The 16,477-nt window shown below is 47.9% G+C and overlaps 1 protein-coding gene across 1 annotated transcript in view; it reads right to left on the bottom strand.

The window, feature by feature from the left end:
* Window positions 1-16,477, bottom strand: part of ANKDD1A (ankyrin repeat and death domain containing 1A) — a 48,603-nt gene that overhangs the window by 23,405 nt on the left and 8,721 nt on the right. The window contains exons 4-6 of the mRNA XM_003784650.1: window positions 9,083-9,181; window positions 4,888-4,992; window positions 3,793-3,891 (exon numbers count right to left, since the gene is read on the bottom strand). Coding sequence (XP_003784698.1) covers window positions 3,793-3,891; window positions 4,888-4,992; window positions 9,083-9,181 — 303 coding nt within the window. The remainder of the gene's footprint in view (window positions 1-3,792; window positions 3,892-4,887; window positions 4,993-9,082; window positions 9,182-16,477) is intronic.

The following is a 16,477-nucleotide window of genomic DNA, read 5'->3' as shown; positions in this document are numbered from 1 at the left end:
CGCTTGAGCCCAGGAGTTGGAGGTTGCTGTGAGCTGTGATGCCTGCACTCTACCCAGGGGAACAGCTTGAGGCTCTGTCTCAAAAAATAAAATAAAATAAAAAAGACTGCTGGCTTCTCATAGAAGGGGTGACCTTCCCTGAGCACACCCCTGTCTTCCTGAGCCCCTTCTCCTGCCCTGCTTTTCCTTCTCTTCCCCACAGCACTGGCCACCTGCTAACACCCTGTGCCCATGAGGGTACGCTGTGCTTGTTCTTTGTATCTGACTCCTCCTCCTGGAGCATAAGTGCCACCAGGGCAGAGCTGTGCATCTATTCTGTTCTCTGAAGTTTCCCCAAGTTCCTAGAATAGGGCCTGGGGCTCATGGAAGACACTTAGTAGATACTGGTCCAGTGAGTCAATAATGTGACAAGGTCTCCAGGGGATTGTGTGAAGAGCTTGACCTGTGTCAAGCTCTGGCTTCCAGAGGACTGGTAGGTGCTTGGAAAGTCTAAAGGTGACAGTGACAGGGCCAAGAGAAGTGGCTGCATTAAGGAGGGCACCATGTCCTTTGTATTAGAAGTGGCCCCTGCTGAGGTGAGCCTGCTTGGGGTTGTCCTTCAAAGGCATCTCACTGCAGACCTGGAGGGGTGAAAAGGCCCTAGAAGGGAAGCAGCTGGAAGTGGCCAAAGAAAGGAATGTCCCTAAAGAAGCAGCACAGATGGAGGCCAGTGCAAGCACCCCCGGAACCGACAACAGCATCTAGAAGAAAAGATCCAGCTTTGGCTATTCATCTCGCCAGAAGACGCCTGGGACGTAGCCTAGCTGAGCAGGCCATGGTTCAAGCTCCTCCCTCCACCCTGGCCTGTCTCAATACCTTCTTAAGGTAAGGATCAGGCCAGGTGCAGTGGCTCCCACCTGCAATCCCAGCACTTTGGGAGGCCAAGAGTTTGAGATCAGCCTAAGCATCACAGAAAGACTCTATCTCTACAAAAAATTTAAAATAGCCAGGAGCAGTGGTATGTGTCTGTACTCTCAGATACTCGGGAAGCTGAGGCAGGAGAACTCCCAAGCCCAGGAGTTCAAGGCTGCAGTGAGCTATGATCGTGCCCTTGCACTCTAGCCTGAGTGACAGAATGAGACTGTCTCTAAATATAAATAAACAATCAAAAATAAAGGAGAGGATCAAGGCAATCACAATGAAGCACAGACCTTTAGAGTTCAGTGAAGATGTGAACATATGCTAAAGCCAAAGCAATTGATACTTAGAGTAGTTAGAAACATGCCCACCCTCAATCATAAACCTACACATAAATAAAATAGCTAGCGCTATCTCAAGGCACCAAAGATGAAACACTTAAATTTCCTACATGAGCATCACACTGGCATATTAATACATACAGTTTTGTTTGTTCTGCTCCTCCCCAACCCCTCTCTGCTGACACGCACACAGCAGCCTAGCAAGGCTCAGCAAGCTCAGTGTGGGAAAAGCAGCCACAGCGTGAAGTCTTTGTGTTCAGAGAGACACAAAGGAGAGTGAACCGTGAGGGGCCGACATGTGCCCCCACTTAGCAAGGTGTAAAGACCAGCCAGCTGGGGGGCTTTCTTCTTCCTACTGGGTTATGAATATCCACATCCTGCCATTTGCAGCTGCAGGTGGCAAGCAGAGACATCTAACTCACACTTTCCTGCGGCAGGGCAGGGGGCTCAGAGCCAGGAGAGCCAGGAAGAAAGCAGCCTTGGTCTTGGGCTTGGTGCCCTCTCCCCTCTACCCATGGGGATGCCCAACATCTCCACCTCTGTGAGGCTTTGACAGCGACGGTCGCCTTTCCAAGTAGAATTAATCGCTCTTTCTGGGCTCTCAATACCTCCCTTTGGTTCATTACAGCACACGTGGGATAACCATCTTGTCATTGGCTCTGACAGGTCTGTCTTCCCTAGCAGACCTTGAAAACCTATTGTGCCAAACAAAATTCAAATGGAAAACACTGCTAACCCCAAAACACAAAACTTTTTTTTTTTTTTGAGACAGAGCCTCAAGCTGTGGCCCTGGGTAGAGTGCCGTGGCATCACAGCTCACAGCAACCTCCAACTCCTGGGCTCAAGCGAGTCTCTTGCCTCAGCCTCCCAAGTAGCTGGGACTACAGGCACCCGCCACAACGCCCAGCTATTTTTTGGTTGCAGCTGTCATTGTTGTTTGGCGGGCTGGGCTAGATTCGAACCCATCACCTTAGGTATATGTGGCTGGTGCCTTAGCCACTTGAGTCACAGTGCCCAGCCTCAAAACACAAAACTTAACAGGGGTAATTTTTTTTTTTTTTTTTTGAGACAGAATCTTATTCTGTCCCCTAGGTAGAGCTCATAGAAGCCTCAAATTCCTGGCCTCAAGTAATCTTCCTGCCTCAGCCTCCTGAGTACCTAGAACTACAGGTACCCACCACAATGCCCAGCTAGTTTTTCTATTTTTAGTAGAGATGGAGCCTTGCTCTTGCTCAGGCTGGTCTTGAACTCCTGAGCTCAAGAGGTCCTCCTGACTCAACCTTCCAGAGTGCTAGGATTACAGGTGTGAGCCACTGCGCCCAGCCAGGTAATGCCATTTCAAAATCTTCTCTGTAGAATTTCTAGTTGCAAGGTCCTGGATAAGTTCATCAAAGCCAGATTTTCTCCTTCTCTGCTTTTGGTGCTCCTGCTCTCCTGGCCTTGAGGTCATTTTTGCCTCCTGCATAAGCCTGTCCTGGTGGGGGGTGTCCTTTCCCCTCTCTGTACACCCAGTGCCTGGCACAGGGCAGAACCTACTCAGCCCATGTTTCCTAAATGAAAGAAGCCCAACCTGACCCGAGTCTTAGGCCCTGATGCAGCCTTTTCATCACAAAAAGATGAGTGTGGACAGACTCAACCAGATCCCATGGAGGTCAGTGCCCCGGGAGATGACATGCCGCAGCGAGAAGGCACAGGGTTATGCATCAGGATGCTGGTTCCAAACCCAGCTCTACCTGTATCTTGCTGTGTGACTTTGGCTACAGCATCCCCCTCTCTGGGCCTGTTTCAGTAGCTGCAAAATAAGAAGGTTGAACTGGCCTTTGATAAAGACTCCTTCTAGGATCCTTGTCTGTGAGCTCTCTGTCTCTACAAAATAAACAGAACTCCCTTACCCAGGCCAAGCACCTTACTCAACAGATTAATATGGAGCTCATCCCTTTGTTGGAAGCATCACTTACAATTTGCTGCAACATATTTTGCGTGACGATTTACAACAGTCGATTGGTAAGAGTCACTTGCAGGGTTCCTTCTGATCCCTCACTCTTTCTCTGATTGGCAAAATCCTGCTCACAAGCTCTCCACCCCGAATAGGCTGCTTCCTCCTTGGTATTCTACTTTTGCCATAACCACAGTGGAGCACCAAATCACAAAGAAGGCAAATGACCAGTGGGTATGTGGCTACCATCCCCTAACAACAGATGACCCCAGTGGACCACAGTCCTGCCCAACCCACACCAGGCAGCACCACCAATCAACCAGATCTGCTATCCTGGATCACAGCTCTCAACTAGGATTGTGGTGCTGAGTTCCTGGAGTGAGAAACTATGTCTTGGGCATCTTTATGCTACCAACCCATACGTAGCACAGAGCTGGCCCATAACATGTGCTGCTAAAAGGCCTACCAGATGGACATAAGACACACTCTGGTCTTTGGGCCTCTGCCCCTCCAGCACTATGGGAGTCAGAAGTAGGCACAGGTGAGGAGCCAGAGCCTGGAAGGTAGTGGGGATTTGTTGTACCCTGGTCAGGAGCCCAGGTCTCAGGGGTACAGTACCTTGTCTTTGACACTGTGGTCACAGCCAGAGCCCACCAGGAAGTCCACAGCGTCCAGCTGCCCGTGCTCAGCTGCCCTGTGAAATGCCGTCCTTCCCAGCTGGCAGGGAAGAGAAAGAGCATGAACCTTCCTCCCCCAGTCAGTGGGCAGCCCCGCTCTGTCCACCTGCCTCTGTTTCCCCTGCCACTGTGGCATTGCAGTGGCCCCCCTACCCCAGAGATTCTTTTTTTTTTCTTAGACTTTTTTTTTTTTTTTTGTAGAGACAGAGTCTCACTTTGTTACCCTTAGGAGAGTGCCGTGGCGTCACACTGCTCACAGCAACCTCCAACTCCTGGGCTTAGGTGATTCTCTTGCCTCAGCCTCTCAAGTAGCTGGGACTATAGGCACCCACCACAACGCCCGGCTATTTTTTGTTGCAGTTTGGCCGGGGCCAGGTTTGAACCCACCACCCTCAGTACATGGGGCCAGCGCCCTACCCACTGAGTCACAGGTACCACCCAGCCCCAGAGATTCTTTTCTCTTCTTCCCTTGCCCCATACAACCTGCCTGGAAGGCCAGACCCCATTTCCCAACAAGAGTCACTTATTGGGAGGTCCCTCCCTACTCAGATCCTTAGGTGCCTCCCTGCTGCCCACTAAACAACAAATTCCTCAGGCTGGGGCTCAGGATCTGGAGAGGGCCCCCCGGGAACCCCCAGGCTTTTCCACCCAAGATTCTGGTCCACTAGCACTCACACTAGAGCCCTTTCCCACTTCTAAAGTTCTAGAAAGGCTCTCTCCTCCATTTGGTCCCCCACCCCTGATCTCCAATCTTACCCACAAATCTAATTCATTCGCCAAATGCCACCCTCCAGGAAGCAAAAAGCAGTGGCTCCCTTCTCTAATCCACCTAAGGGCCTCTCTGAAGCAAGGGGTTATGCTCTGCCTACATTCTGCTCCTCTGTAGCCCCACACCTCTTCCAGACCAGCAAACCCAGGTAGGGACTCTGTCCACAGATCAAAGGCTGCTCTCAAGGAGTGTGGTAAATCAGTGGGCCAGACTGGCCCAAGGAGACCCTAGCCCAGGGAAGGACAAGTAGCCCTGAGGCGCTCTCACCTTGTCTGTGTGGTCCAGGTTCACATCCTCCAGGTCCTCCATTATGAACTCCAACACTGGCACGTGGCCTTTTTGGGCTGCACAGTGCAGTAAGGTCAGGCCATCCTGGAAACAAGCCCAGGATAATCCCTGCACTCTGTGAAGGGAAGCCCTTCTCACACACTGCCTGTCTTCCAGGTGGCGAGCGTTTGGGAACCAGAGCACAGCTTGTCCATGAAAACAACGCTGTCAGTGATGAATGGGCCCCTGGGATGACCCACTTTGGTGCACACTCAGCTTCAGAGAGGCCGATGGGAGTTGGGATGCCAGAGTTCAAATCCCAGCTCTGGCACTCATCAGCTTGTGGTCCTGGGCCAGTCACCTCCACCTCTCTGAGCCTCCGTTTTCACATATGTCTCTAATTAGGATAATAATCCCTGACCATCTCAGTTGGTGACTGAGAGGACCAGTTTATAAACCAAAGTATTTTATAAGCTGAAAAAAGATTCAAACACGTAAGGTAAGGTCATACAGCACTAGCAGTCCCTGGATCATCCCCACAGAAAAATTAAGAAGGTTCTAGGCATCTATCTGCCTCCCTTGATACAGCAGTTAATAAAAACACAGGTGACTGAGTGCCCAGTGTATATCTCTACGAGGTGACCTCCTAACCTTCCAGAGAGGACTGAGTGCAGGGGTGATCTGCAGGGACTAGAGGGAGGTGGCCTGGGTTGGGAGTATGGGGTAGACAGGAAGAAGTTTCCCTGAGTTTAGAAGCAATAACTAAAGGAGGGAGGCTTACAAAGCCTACGTTTATGGCTCAGAGTATGTATCTCCCTTTGCATTAAGGTCAGATTATTTGAAGCACTGTTTTCCAAGTAGCAGATTGTAACCCAACAATGGGTCACAAAAATCAATACAACTACAACAAAAAAAATCAATAAAACAATGTTTTATATCTTGCCAGTGGCCAAATCTCAGGAAGCATAAAATTTAGATGTGTGCATTCATGTTATTAGGTACCCTCTGATATAAGGGATGAGGTGGGCACTTCCTTCTGTGGAATTCCTCCCAAATCCATAACCCCAAACTAATCATGAGAAAAACAGCAGACAGTGGGCAGTACCTGTGGCTCAGTGAGTAGGGCGGATTCAAACCTGGCCCCTGCCAAATTGCAACAACAACAAAAATAGCTGGGAGTTGTCGGGCGCCTGTGGTCCCAGCTACTTGGGAGGCTGAGGCAAGAGGATCATCTACGCCCAAGAGCTGGAGTTGTTTTGAGTATAATATGGCACCCTGTTACCAAGGGTGACAAGGTGAGTCTTTGTGTCTAAAAAAAAAAAAACCAGCAGACAGGCTCAGCGCCCGTTGTACAGTGGTTACAGCACCAGCCACATGCACTGAGGCTGGCAGGTTCGAGCACAGCCCAAGCCAGCTAAACAACAATGACAACAGCAACAAGAAAATAGCCTAGCATTGTGGTGGGCACCTGTAGTCCCAGCTACCTGGGAGGCTGAGGCAAGAGAATCATTTAAGCCCAAGAGGTTGAGGTTGCTGTTAGCTGAGACACCACCTCACTCTACCGAGGTTGACATAGTAAGACTGTCTTAAAAAAAAAAAAAATCCTCTATAGTTCAGTAGAACTTTAAATATCACCAATGCTTGGCAAGGGAGAGCCAGGTAAACAGCAGGGTAAAGGGAAAGCTTCAGGGCAGTAGCAGAAATAGACTGTAATGGTGGCATCTAAAGGTGAAAGGAATCCCTTCAGGGAAGGCCTTGAACAAGAGATTGAAAGCTTTCAGCGGGGAGCAGATCAAGGTGCAACTGTTTTCAGTTGACCTGAATCTGGGTTCATCTGACACTTCTACCATGCACCTAAGTTTAACTCCAGTGACATCAAGGTTGTGTATGAGGTGCACAGATGGCCTGGCCCCCAAGATTGAACACTGAAGCTCACTCACAGCTCTGCATTTAGAGCAAATTCCATCAAGACAGCCACTGTATTTCCAGGGCCACTGAGCTCCAAAGTCACTCCAGGCCAGGCAGGTAGGACCAGACAGGAGGACTCTGGGCTTGAACCTGAGCATTTTCACAGAGCACCCTCCTGCTGGCCCCTCACCCCCTCACCTCCTGACTGCAGCTTGGAGCCATCACGTAGGGGCAGCCTTCTCTGGGAGCATTATCGCCACAGCCAGCACAATCCTAACTATGACAAGAGGCAGACTTCTTACTTGCCACTGCCCTTTTGACATCTAATAAAGCCTATGGGCTCAGAGCCTGTAGCTCAAGCGGCTAAGGCGCCAGTCACATACACCAGAGCTGGTGGGTTCGAATTCAGCCCAGGCCTGCCAAACAACAATGACAACTACAACCAAAAAATGGCCGGGCGTTGTGGTGGGCGCTTGTAGTCCCAGCTGCTTGGGAGGCTGAGGCAAGAGAATCACCTCAGTTGGAGGTTGATGTGAGCTGTGACGCCATGGCACTCTACCCAGGGCGACAGCTTGAGGCTCAATCTCAAAAATAAATAAATAAATAAAGCCTATGGACCCCTTCTCAGAATAATACTTACTTAAATACAAAAATAAATTATATGGGAAAAAATTTAATCAAATACATAGGCTTACAATGGTGTATTAGTTTCCTAGTGCTGCTGTAACAAGCTACCCTAAACTTAATTAAACAGCACAAATTTATTCTCTTACAGTATGGGAGGACAAAAGCCTAAAATGTGTTGGCAGGGTTGCGTTTCTTCTGGAAGTTCTAGGAACAAATCCATTTGCCAGCCTTCTAGAGCAGGGGTCCTCAAACTTTTTAAACAGGGGGCCAGTTCACTGTCCCTCAGACCATTGGAGGGCTGCTGGACTGCAGGCCCCGGGACGAGTTGGCTGCTAAACAGGACAGGCAGTGATGGCAAAAACACCCGGTGGGCCAGATAAATGTCCTAGGTGGGCTGCATGTGGCCCACGGGTTGTAGTTTGAGGACGCCTGTTCTAGAGGCTCAGGGCCAGCATGACTCCAACCTCCACTTCCTCTATCTCTCTTCCTTCTCTGTCCCTCCTGTCTCCCTTTGTCCCCTAAAAGGACTCCGTGTGAATAATCCAGGGTAATCTCCCCACCTCAAGGTCTTAACTTAATCACACCTGCCAAATGCCTTTTGGTCCTAGGGATTAGGAGATAGACATCTTCAGTGGGGCCATTATTCTATTTACCATAAAAGGAAACCAATTATATTAAAATAGAGTTATCAAAACATTAAAAAGCAAGTTTTCAATCTAGTAACATTATGTGCTTCCATATTGATCCATTAAACAAAAAGATCTAGTGACAGGTCTAATGACTGCCATTATTTCAAAGTATTTTGTTAATGAGATAACTGCAAAGACTTTAATATGATATAAAAATAACCACACTTCCTATTGGTTACAAAGTTACAGTTACTAATGCTACCTATATTCATCATCATTAAAAGAAATGCTAAATTTTCAGGTAGAAGTTAGTGAAAATAAACATGCACTTTTTTCTGATCCAAGTTCATAGGTGCCCTGAATTTTCTCCAAGAACCCTGGTGGGAACTCCTAGCTGATGGCATTTGGCCCGGAAATGTTTGCGTTTTCCTAAGGGCCACAGACACCTTAAAAGGGGAAACACAGGGGAAGGGATTCCAGGGATTCACTAGGGCCCACCTCCCTCAAACCACAGTGCACACCAGTGGAAAGGGGGGCATGTGCCCACATGTACTGGGCACCAAGCCAGGCACTGTACACAGCACTGCCCTTGTCCCCCCACAGTTCCTAGGGCAGGTACCAGCATCCCCATTTCCAAATGGGAAAACTGAGGTTCAGGGCGATAAAGTAACTCGGCCAAAGTCCCAAGGTTGGTAAATGGAGCTTCGGTCCTTCCTCCCCACCACAATGACCACAAGGGAGGCAGGGCCCAGAAGGAAGGGAGAGGAGCCCCCACCTCCCTCTCACTTAATCTTCCCAACTACCTTCTCAGGACATCACTTTGATTCCTCTCTTGCAAATAAGGGGGCCGGCCAGAGGGCTGGGGACTGTCCCAACATAGCTGTGTAGTAAGTGATCAGGGACAGGTGGGTGGGAGGCCAAAAAGGACACGTAAAAAGCAGGGGCAGAGGTGGGGCAGACTGTGCACCTGAAGCTGGGGGAGCAGAGGGGTAGGGCCGGGGTGGGGGGCTGCCCTGCCCCTGAGGCCTTACCTTGTTCTCACAATGGATCTTGGCCCCGGAACTGACCAGAATCTGGAGGATCCGCAAGTGGCCAAACCAGGCAGACAAGAGAAGCGCATTCATCCCAAACTAGGGGAGAGGACACAGAGGAGTGAGAGAATGCGAGGAGGCGTGGCTGTGCCACCTGGGCCCTGAGTCCCATGGCAAAACCATATGACTGGAAGGGACCATAAATGCCACTCAGTTGCAGGAGCACCAAGCTTTAGGAATTTTTTTTTTTTTTTTGAGACAAAGTCTCACTATGTTACCCTCGGTAGAGTGCCACAGCATCACAGCTCACAGCAACCTCAAACTCTTAAGCTTAAACTAGTCTCTTGCTTCAGCCTCCCAAGTAGCTGGGACTACAGGCACCTGCCACAACGCTTGGCTATTTTTCTTGTTGCAGTTGTCCTTGTTGTTTTAGCTGGCCCAGGCTGGGTTCAAACCTGCCACCCTCAGTATATGGGGCCGGCACCCTACCCACTGAGCAACAGGCACTGCCCCCAAGCTTTAGGAATTTAAAGACTAGAAATTTTTTAAAATAGAAGCTAATATACTATTGCAAACTTTTTTTTTTTGGCTAAATGAAATTTTAAAATAAAACAGCTGGCATTTACTTTCATCATTATTTCATAAAGAAAGGCCATTTTGGCTCGGCGCCTATAGCTCAACCAGCTAAGGCGCCAGCCACGTACACCTAAGGTGGCGGGTTCGAATCCCCAGCCTGGACCCGCCAAACAACAATGACGGCTGCAACCAAAAAATAGCCGGGTGTTGTGGCGGGCGCCTGTAGTCCCAGCTACTTGGGAGGCGGAGGCAGGAGACTCACTTGAGCCCAGGAGTTGGAGGTTGCTGTGAGCTGTAATGCCACGGCACTCTACCCAGGGGGACAGCTTGAGGCTCTGTCTCAAAAAAAAAAAAAAAAAAAAGGCCATTTTATTATGTATGTATTTATTTATTTATTTAAGACAGAGTCTCATTCTGTCATCCTGAGTAGTGTGCCATGGCCTCATAGTTCACAGCAACCTCAAACACTTGGACTCAAGCAATCCTCTTGCTTCAGCCTCTCAAATGACTGGAACTACAAGCACCCAGCTAATTTTTCTACTTTTATTTTATTTTATTTTTGAGACAGAGTCTCATTATGTCACCCTAGTAGAGTGCTGTGGCATCAAGGCTCACAGCAACCTCAAACTCTTGGGCTGAAGCGATTCTCTTGCCTCAACCTTCCAAGTAGCTGGGACTACAGGTGCTCACCACAATGCCCGGCTGTTTGTTGTTGTTGTTGTCTTTGTTGTTTAGCAGGCCCGGTCTAGGTTCAAACCTGCCAACCCCAGTGTATGTGGCCAGTGCCCTAAACACTGAGCTGTGGGCGCTGAGCCAATTTTTCTATTTTTAGTAGACACAGGGTTTTGCTCTTACTAAGGCTGATCTCCATTCCTAAGCTCAAAAGATCCTCCCACCTTGGCCTCCCAGAGTGCTTGGATTATAGGCACGACCTGCCTCATCAAGCCCCCAAGAAAGGCCACTCTAAAACAAAAAAATTTGGAAGGAACCAATCTCAGAATATATGTATTCCTTACAAATAGAACTTCATGAATGACACCCTACATTGTTTTTGTTTTCCTTCTTTCTTTTTTGAGACAGGGTCTTAACTGTCACCCAGGCTAGAGTACAGTGGCATCATCATAGCTCACTGCAACCTCGAAGTCCTCAGACCAAGTGATGTTCCTCCCTCAGCCACCATGCCTCGCTAATTGTTTTTTTTGTTTTTAGACAGAGTCTCACTATGTCACCCTTAGTAGAGTGCTATAGCATCACAGCTCACAGCAACCTCAAACTCTTGGGCTTAAGTCATTCTCTTGCCTCAGCCTCCCACATAGCTGGGACTACAGGCACCAGCCACAGTGCCCAGTTTTAGTTTGTTTTTTTTTTTTTGCAGTTTTTGGCCAGGGCTGGGTTTGAACCCGCCAGCTCCGGCATAGGGGCCAGAGCCCTACTCCTCTGAGCCACAGGTGCCGCCCCCAGTTATTTTTTTGTTGCAGTTGTCATTGTTGTTTAGCTGGTCCGGGCCAGGTTCAAACCCACCAGCCTCAGTACATGTGGCCCATGCCATAACCACTGTGCTAAGGGCGCTGAAACATGCCTGGCTAATTTTTCTATTTTTTGTAGAGATGGGGTATTACTCTGGCTCAGGCTGGTCTCGAACTACCAGCCTCAAGTGATCCTCCCACCTTGGCCTCCCAAAGCACTGGAATAACAGGTTTGAGCCACTTGATTTGCTATAAATGGTGAGGACCTATCCTGGCCTGGCATTTGAGAATTGACTGTTTAAATGTCTTCAAGGCAGACAGCTTACATCTACAGCACCTTCTTACTATCTATTGAAATCCACACCCCTATAATTTCCATCCCATGGTCCTCTGAAACAACTGAAAATATGTCTTGGGCCTCTTCTGATGGCAGCCTTGCACCTGCTCTCAGACATCTGCACAGTGCTCTGGGGTCACTAGAGCCCCCTTCACCGATCTCAGCTGTGGTGGGGTGCTGTGTGTGAGTGGCCCCTGCTCCCACCTCCCTTGAGTCTTTTCTTCCCTGTGAAGAGCACCCCCAGGCCTCCAAAGTCATGCCCTGGACACATGGAGAGCATGCAGGCATCTTTTATCTGGTAAGAGCCCTCCTGGGGATGTTTTTCACTGTCCCCCCTGGGTGTAGCTCCGTAAGAAGTCTTTGTGAGGAATACCAGGAAAGGTGTCTTAGAGGCTGGCACCAAAACTCCTCATAGGTAGGAAACTGAGTGTGGGTGAAAGGTGAAACCCCAGGGGAACTGACTGGGCAGCAGACTCTGAGCACCCAGAGTTTCACTGCTCTGCTCTAGCTAGAGGCAGAGATTTGGTGGCAGGGAGGAGTGTGGTGTTGGCAAGGATGGCATGGCGTGAGGAGGGGAAGCAGAGGCTGGGGCCACGATAAGGAAAGGGTAAGGGACTTTATAGAACAGAAAGTCAAAGAGAAAATGTCATGATTTTTATGTTGTTTGTGTGTGTGATGTAAGTCCTCTTTCCTTCTCATTTTAGAAAGCCATCCCGCACCACAAGCCTTGTATGAATGGAGTCTCTGGAAACTGCAGAGAAGTACCACAGTGAGGGTTGACACCAGGGTGAAGATAAAGAACTATCTGCAGAATTTCAAGAGGACAAAAGTTGAAAAAAAGCTGAAAGGAAGAACCAACAGTGACCATAAGAATTTAAGTTCTTCCTCTAGAAATCTTGGAGAAGGTGCTGGAATGGAGCCTCAAATGGGGTCTGGAAGTAGCCTCAGCTGGAGCCAAAGAGGCCAGGAGACACGGCACTGGCCAGAGCTCAGCCCCTGGTAGACTATCGAGAACTGTGGGTTAACAGTTCTCCTGTGATCTTGGCTACACAAGGAAGGAAATGATGGGCATGGACAGTGTCCAGAGGGAATAGTCCACAGGAGTGTGGGAACAACAAGGGTGAAGGCTCAGGACTGGGGGAGGGAAAGTTTGGGGGGCCAGAGCCCAGGGATACTTCACAGTCTCCCCCAGCCCCACATCACTAGAGACCGTCCAACAACATGGCTCCCTACCCACCTGTTACTAAAGTAGGCAAGCCCCAGGCTATCCTACTTTTCAAAACTTATTTATTGTTGTTTGAAAAAAAATACAGAGAGAATTGTTTCTTTTACACTTCAACTTAGAACTGAAACCAGACAAGAATGTCCACTATCACCACTGCTCTTCAACATAGCGCTGGAAGTTCTAACCAATGCAATCAGGCAAGAGAAGGATATCAAGGGTATTCAAATGGCAACAGAGGAGGTCAAAGTCTCTTTGCTGATGATAAAATCTTATACTTATGAAACCCCACAGACTCAACCTCAAGGCTCCTGAAAGTGATCAAGGAATACAGTTATGTCTCAGGATACAAAAATCAATGTCCACAAATCAGCAGCCTTCAATATTCCAATAACAGATAAGCTGAGAGTCAAATCAAAGACACAATACCCTTCACAGTAGCTTCAAAGGAAATGAAATACCTGGGAATATGCCTAACAAAGGACATGAAGGATCTTTACAGAGAGAACTAAGAAACCCTAAGGAAAAAAATAGCAGAAGATGTTAACATACCTGGGAAGAATCAACATTGTTAAAATGTCCATACTACCCAAAGTGATCTACAAATTTTTTTTTTTTTTTTTTTGCAGTTTTTGGTCGGTGCTGGGTTTGAACCCGCCACCTCTGGCATTTGGGGCCAGTGCCCTACTCCTTTGAGCCACAGGCACCACCTGATCTACAGATTTAATGCAATCCTCATCAAAGTACCAACATCAAACTTTGAAGAACTTTGAAAAAATAGTACTTCATTTTATACGGAACCAGAAAGAAAATCCAAATAGCCAATGCAATTCTAAGAAATAAAAACAAATCTGGGGTGGCACCTGTGGCTCAGTAAGTAGGGTGCTGGCCCCATATACCAAGGGTGGCAGGTTCAAACCTAGCCCCAGCCAAACTGCAATAACAACAAAAAAATAGCCAGGCATTGTGGCAGGCACTTGTAGTCCCAGCTACTAGGGAGGCTGAGGCAAAAGAATCACCTAAGCCTAAGAGCTGGAGGTTGCTGTGAGCTATGACGCCACAGTTCTCTACTGAGGGCAACAAAGTGAGATTATCTCTAAAAAAAAAAAAAAAAAAAAGAATCTGAAGGCCTCATATTAAAACTTCAGATTATACTAAATATCTACAGTGATCAAAACAGCATGGTACTGCACAAAAGTAGAGATATAGATCTATGGAATAGAATAGAGAATCTAGAGATGAACCCAGACACATATCACCATCTGATCTTTGATAAAACAAACCAAAAAAGCATACCCTGGAGGGAAAAAATCCCTATTTAATAAACAGTGCTGGGAGAACAGGTTAGCCACATGTAGAAGACTGAAACTGGACCTACATCTCTCACCATTAACAAAAATTGACTCTAGCCAAATAAGAGACTTAATTTTAAGACATGAAAAAAATAAAAATTCTAGTAGAAAATGTGGGGAAAACCCTTAACAACAGGGCAGTGCCTGTGGCTCAGTGGGTAGGGTGCAGTGGGTAGGGCACCAGTCCCATATACCGACAAGGGTGGTGGGTTCAAACCCAGCCCCGGCCAAATTGCAGCAAAAAGAAAAATAGTCAGGTGTTGTGGCGAGCGCCTGTAGTCCCAGCTACTCGGGAGGCTGAGGCAAGAGAATCGCCTAAGCCCAGGAGCTGAGCTGGAGGCTGCTGTGAGCTATGATATTACGGCACTCTACCAAGGGTGATAAAGTGAGAGACTCTGTCTCTACCAGAAAAAAACCTCTTAACAACATTGGCCCGGGGAACAGATTTATTTTTTTCTTTTTAATTTTGGCAACAGTCTCAAGCTGTCACCCTGGGTAGAGTTCCATGTCGTCATAGCTCACAGCAACCTCCAATTCTTGGGCTCAAGTGATCCTCTTGCCTCAGTTTTTCTATTTTTAGTAGAGACAGGGGTCTCAATTTTGCTCAGGCTGGTCTCGAACCCATGAGCTCAAGCTATCCATCCTCCTTGGCCTCCCAGAGTGCTAGGAATACTGGCCTGGGAAAAGATTTTGAGAGAAGATCCTCTTAGTAATTTCAGCAACACCAAAAATAAATGAATAGAACATAATCAAACTGAAAAGCTTCTGTACAGCTAAGGGTACCACAACTAAACCATACCAACAACTTCAGTATGGGAGAAGATATTTGCATGCTATGAATTTGACAAAGGCCTGATTACTAGAATCTATAGAGAATTCAAACTAATCAACAAGAGCAAACAACCCCATTTATAAGTGGGCAAGAGACATTAACAGAACCTTCTCTGAAGAAGACAGATGAATGGACAACAAACATGAAAAAATGTTCATTGTGTTGGCTCATGCCTGTGATCCTAGCTGTAGGAGACCAAGCTGGGTGGACCGCTTGAGCTCAGGAGTTCAAGACCAGCCTGGGCAAGAGAGAACCCTCTCTACTAAAATAGAAAAATTAGCTAGGTGTAGTGGAGGGCATCTGTAGTCCCAGCTACTTGGGAGGCTGAGGCAAGAGGATTACTCAAGGGTGGCGCCTGTGGTTCAGTGAGTAGGGCACTGGCCCCATATACCAAGGGTGGCAGGTTCAAACCCGGCCCCCGCCAAATTGCGACAAAAAAATAGCTGGGTGTTGTGGTAGGTGCCTGTAGTCACAGCTACTCAGGGGGCTGAGACAAGAGAGTGGCCTAAGCCCAGGAGCTGGAGGTTGCTGTGAGCTGTGATGCCACAGTACCCTACCCAGGGCAACAAAGTGAGATTCTGTTTCTTAAAAAAAAAAAAAAAAAAGAGGATTGCTCAAGTCCAAGAGATTGAGGTTGCTTTGAGCTATGATGCCATAGCACTCTGCCCAGGGTGACAGAGTGAGACTCTATCTCAAAAAAAAAAAAAAAAGCTCATCATCCCTAATCATCAGAGAAATTCAAATCAAAACCACCCTGAAGGCTCCCCGCCTGTGGCTCAAGTGGCTAAGGTGCCAGCCACATACACCAGAGCTGGTGGGTTCGAATCCAGCCCAGGCCCACCAAACAACAATGACGGCTGCAACCAAAAAATAGCCAAGCATTGTGGCAGGTGTTGGAGATTGCTGTAAGGTGTAATGCTATGGCATTCTACCTAGGGTGACAGCTTAAGGCTCTATCTCAAAAAACAAAACAAAACAAAACAAAACACACCCTGAAATATCGCCTAACCCCAGTAAGAAAAGCCCACATCACAAAGTTCCAAAGCTACAGATACTGGCATGGATATGAAAAGAAAGGAACACTTTGACACTGCTGGTGGGATTGCGAACTAATACAGCCTCTTTGGAAAGAAATATGGAGCATCCTCAAAGAGCTAAAACGAGAGCTTCCATTTGATCCCACAATCCTATTGGTAGGTATCTACCCAGAAAAAAAGAAATAATTCTACCATAAGGACATTTGCACTAGAATGTTTATTGCAGTTCAATTCACAATCACCAAATGCCCATCATCTCACAAATGGATTAACAAACTGTGGTATATGTATGCCGTGGAATACTTATTCAGCTATGAAAAAAGATAGAGACTTTAGGCTCAGCTCCCATAGCTCAACCAACCACAGGCACCGGGGCTGGTGGGTTGGAACCCAGCCTGTGCCTGCTAAACAACAAGGACAACAATAACAACAATAACAAAAAATAGCTGGGCGATGTGACAGGAGCCTGTAGTCCCAGGTACTTGGGAGGCTGAGGCAAGAGAATCACTTAAGCCCAAGAGTTTGAGCTTTTTGCTGTGAGCTGTGACGTAACAGCACTCTACAAAGAGCAAC

This window comes from Otolemur garnettii, unplaced genomic scaffold (assembly GCF_000181295.1).
Source record: "Otolemur garnettii isolate 467f Iridium unplaced genomic scaffold, OtoGar3 scaffold00011, whole genome shotgun sequence".
Classification (NCBI taxonomy): Eukaryota; Metazoa; Chordata; class Mammalia; order Primates; family Galagidae; genus Otolemur; species Otolemur garnettii.
This window is presented reverse-complemented; position numbering and strand designations above follow the sequence as displayed.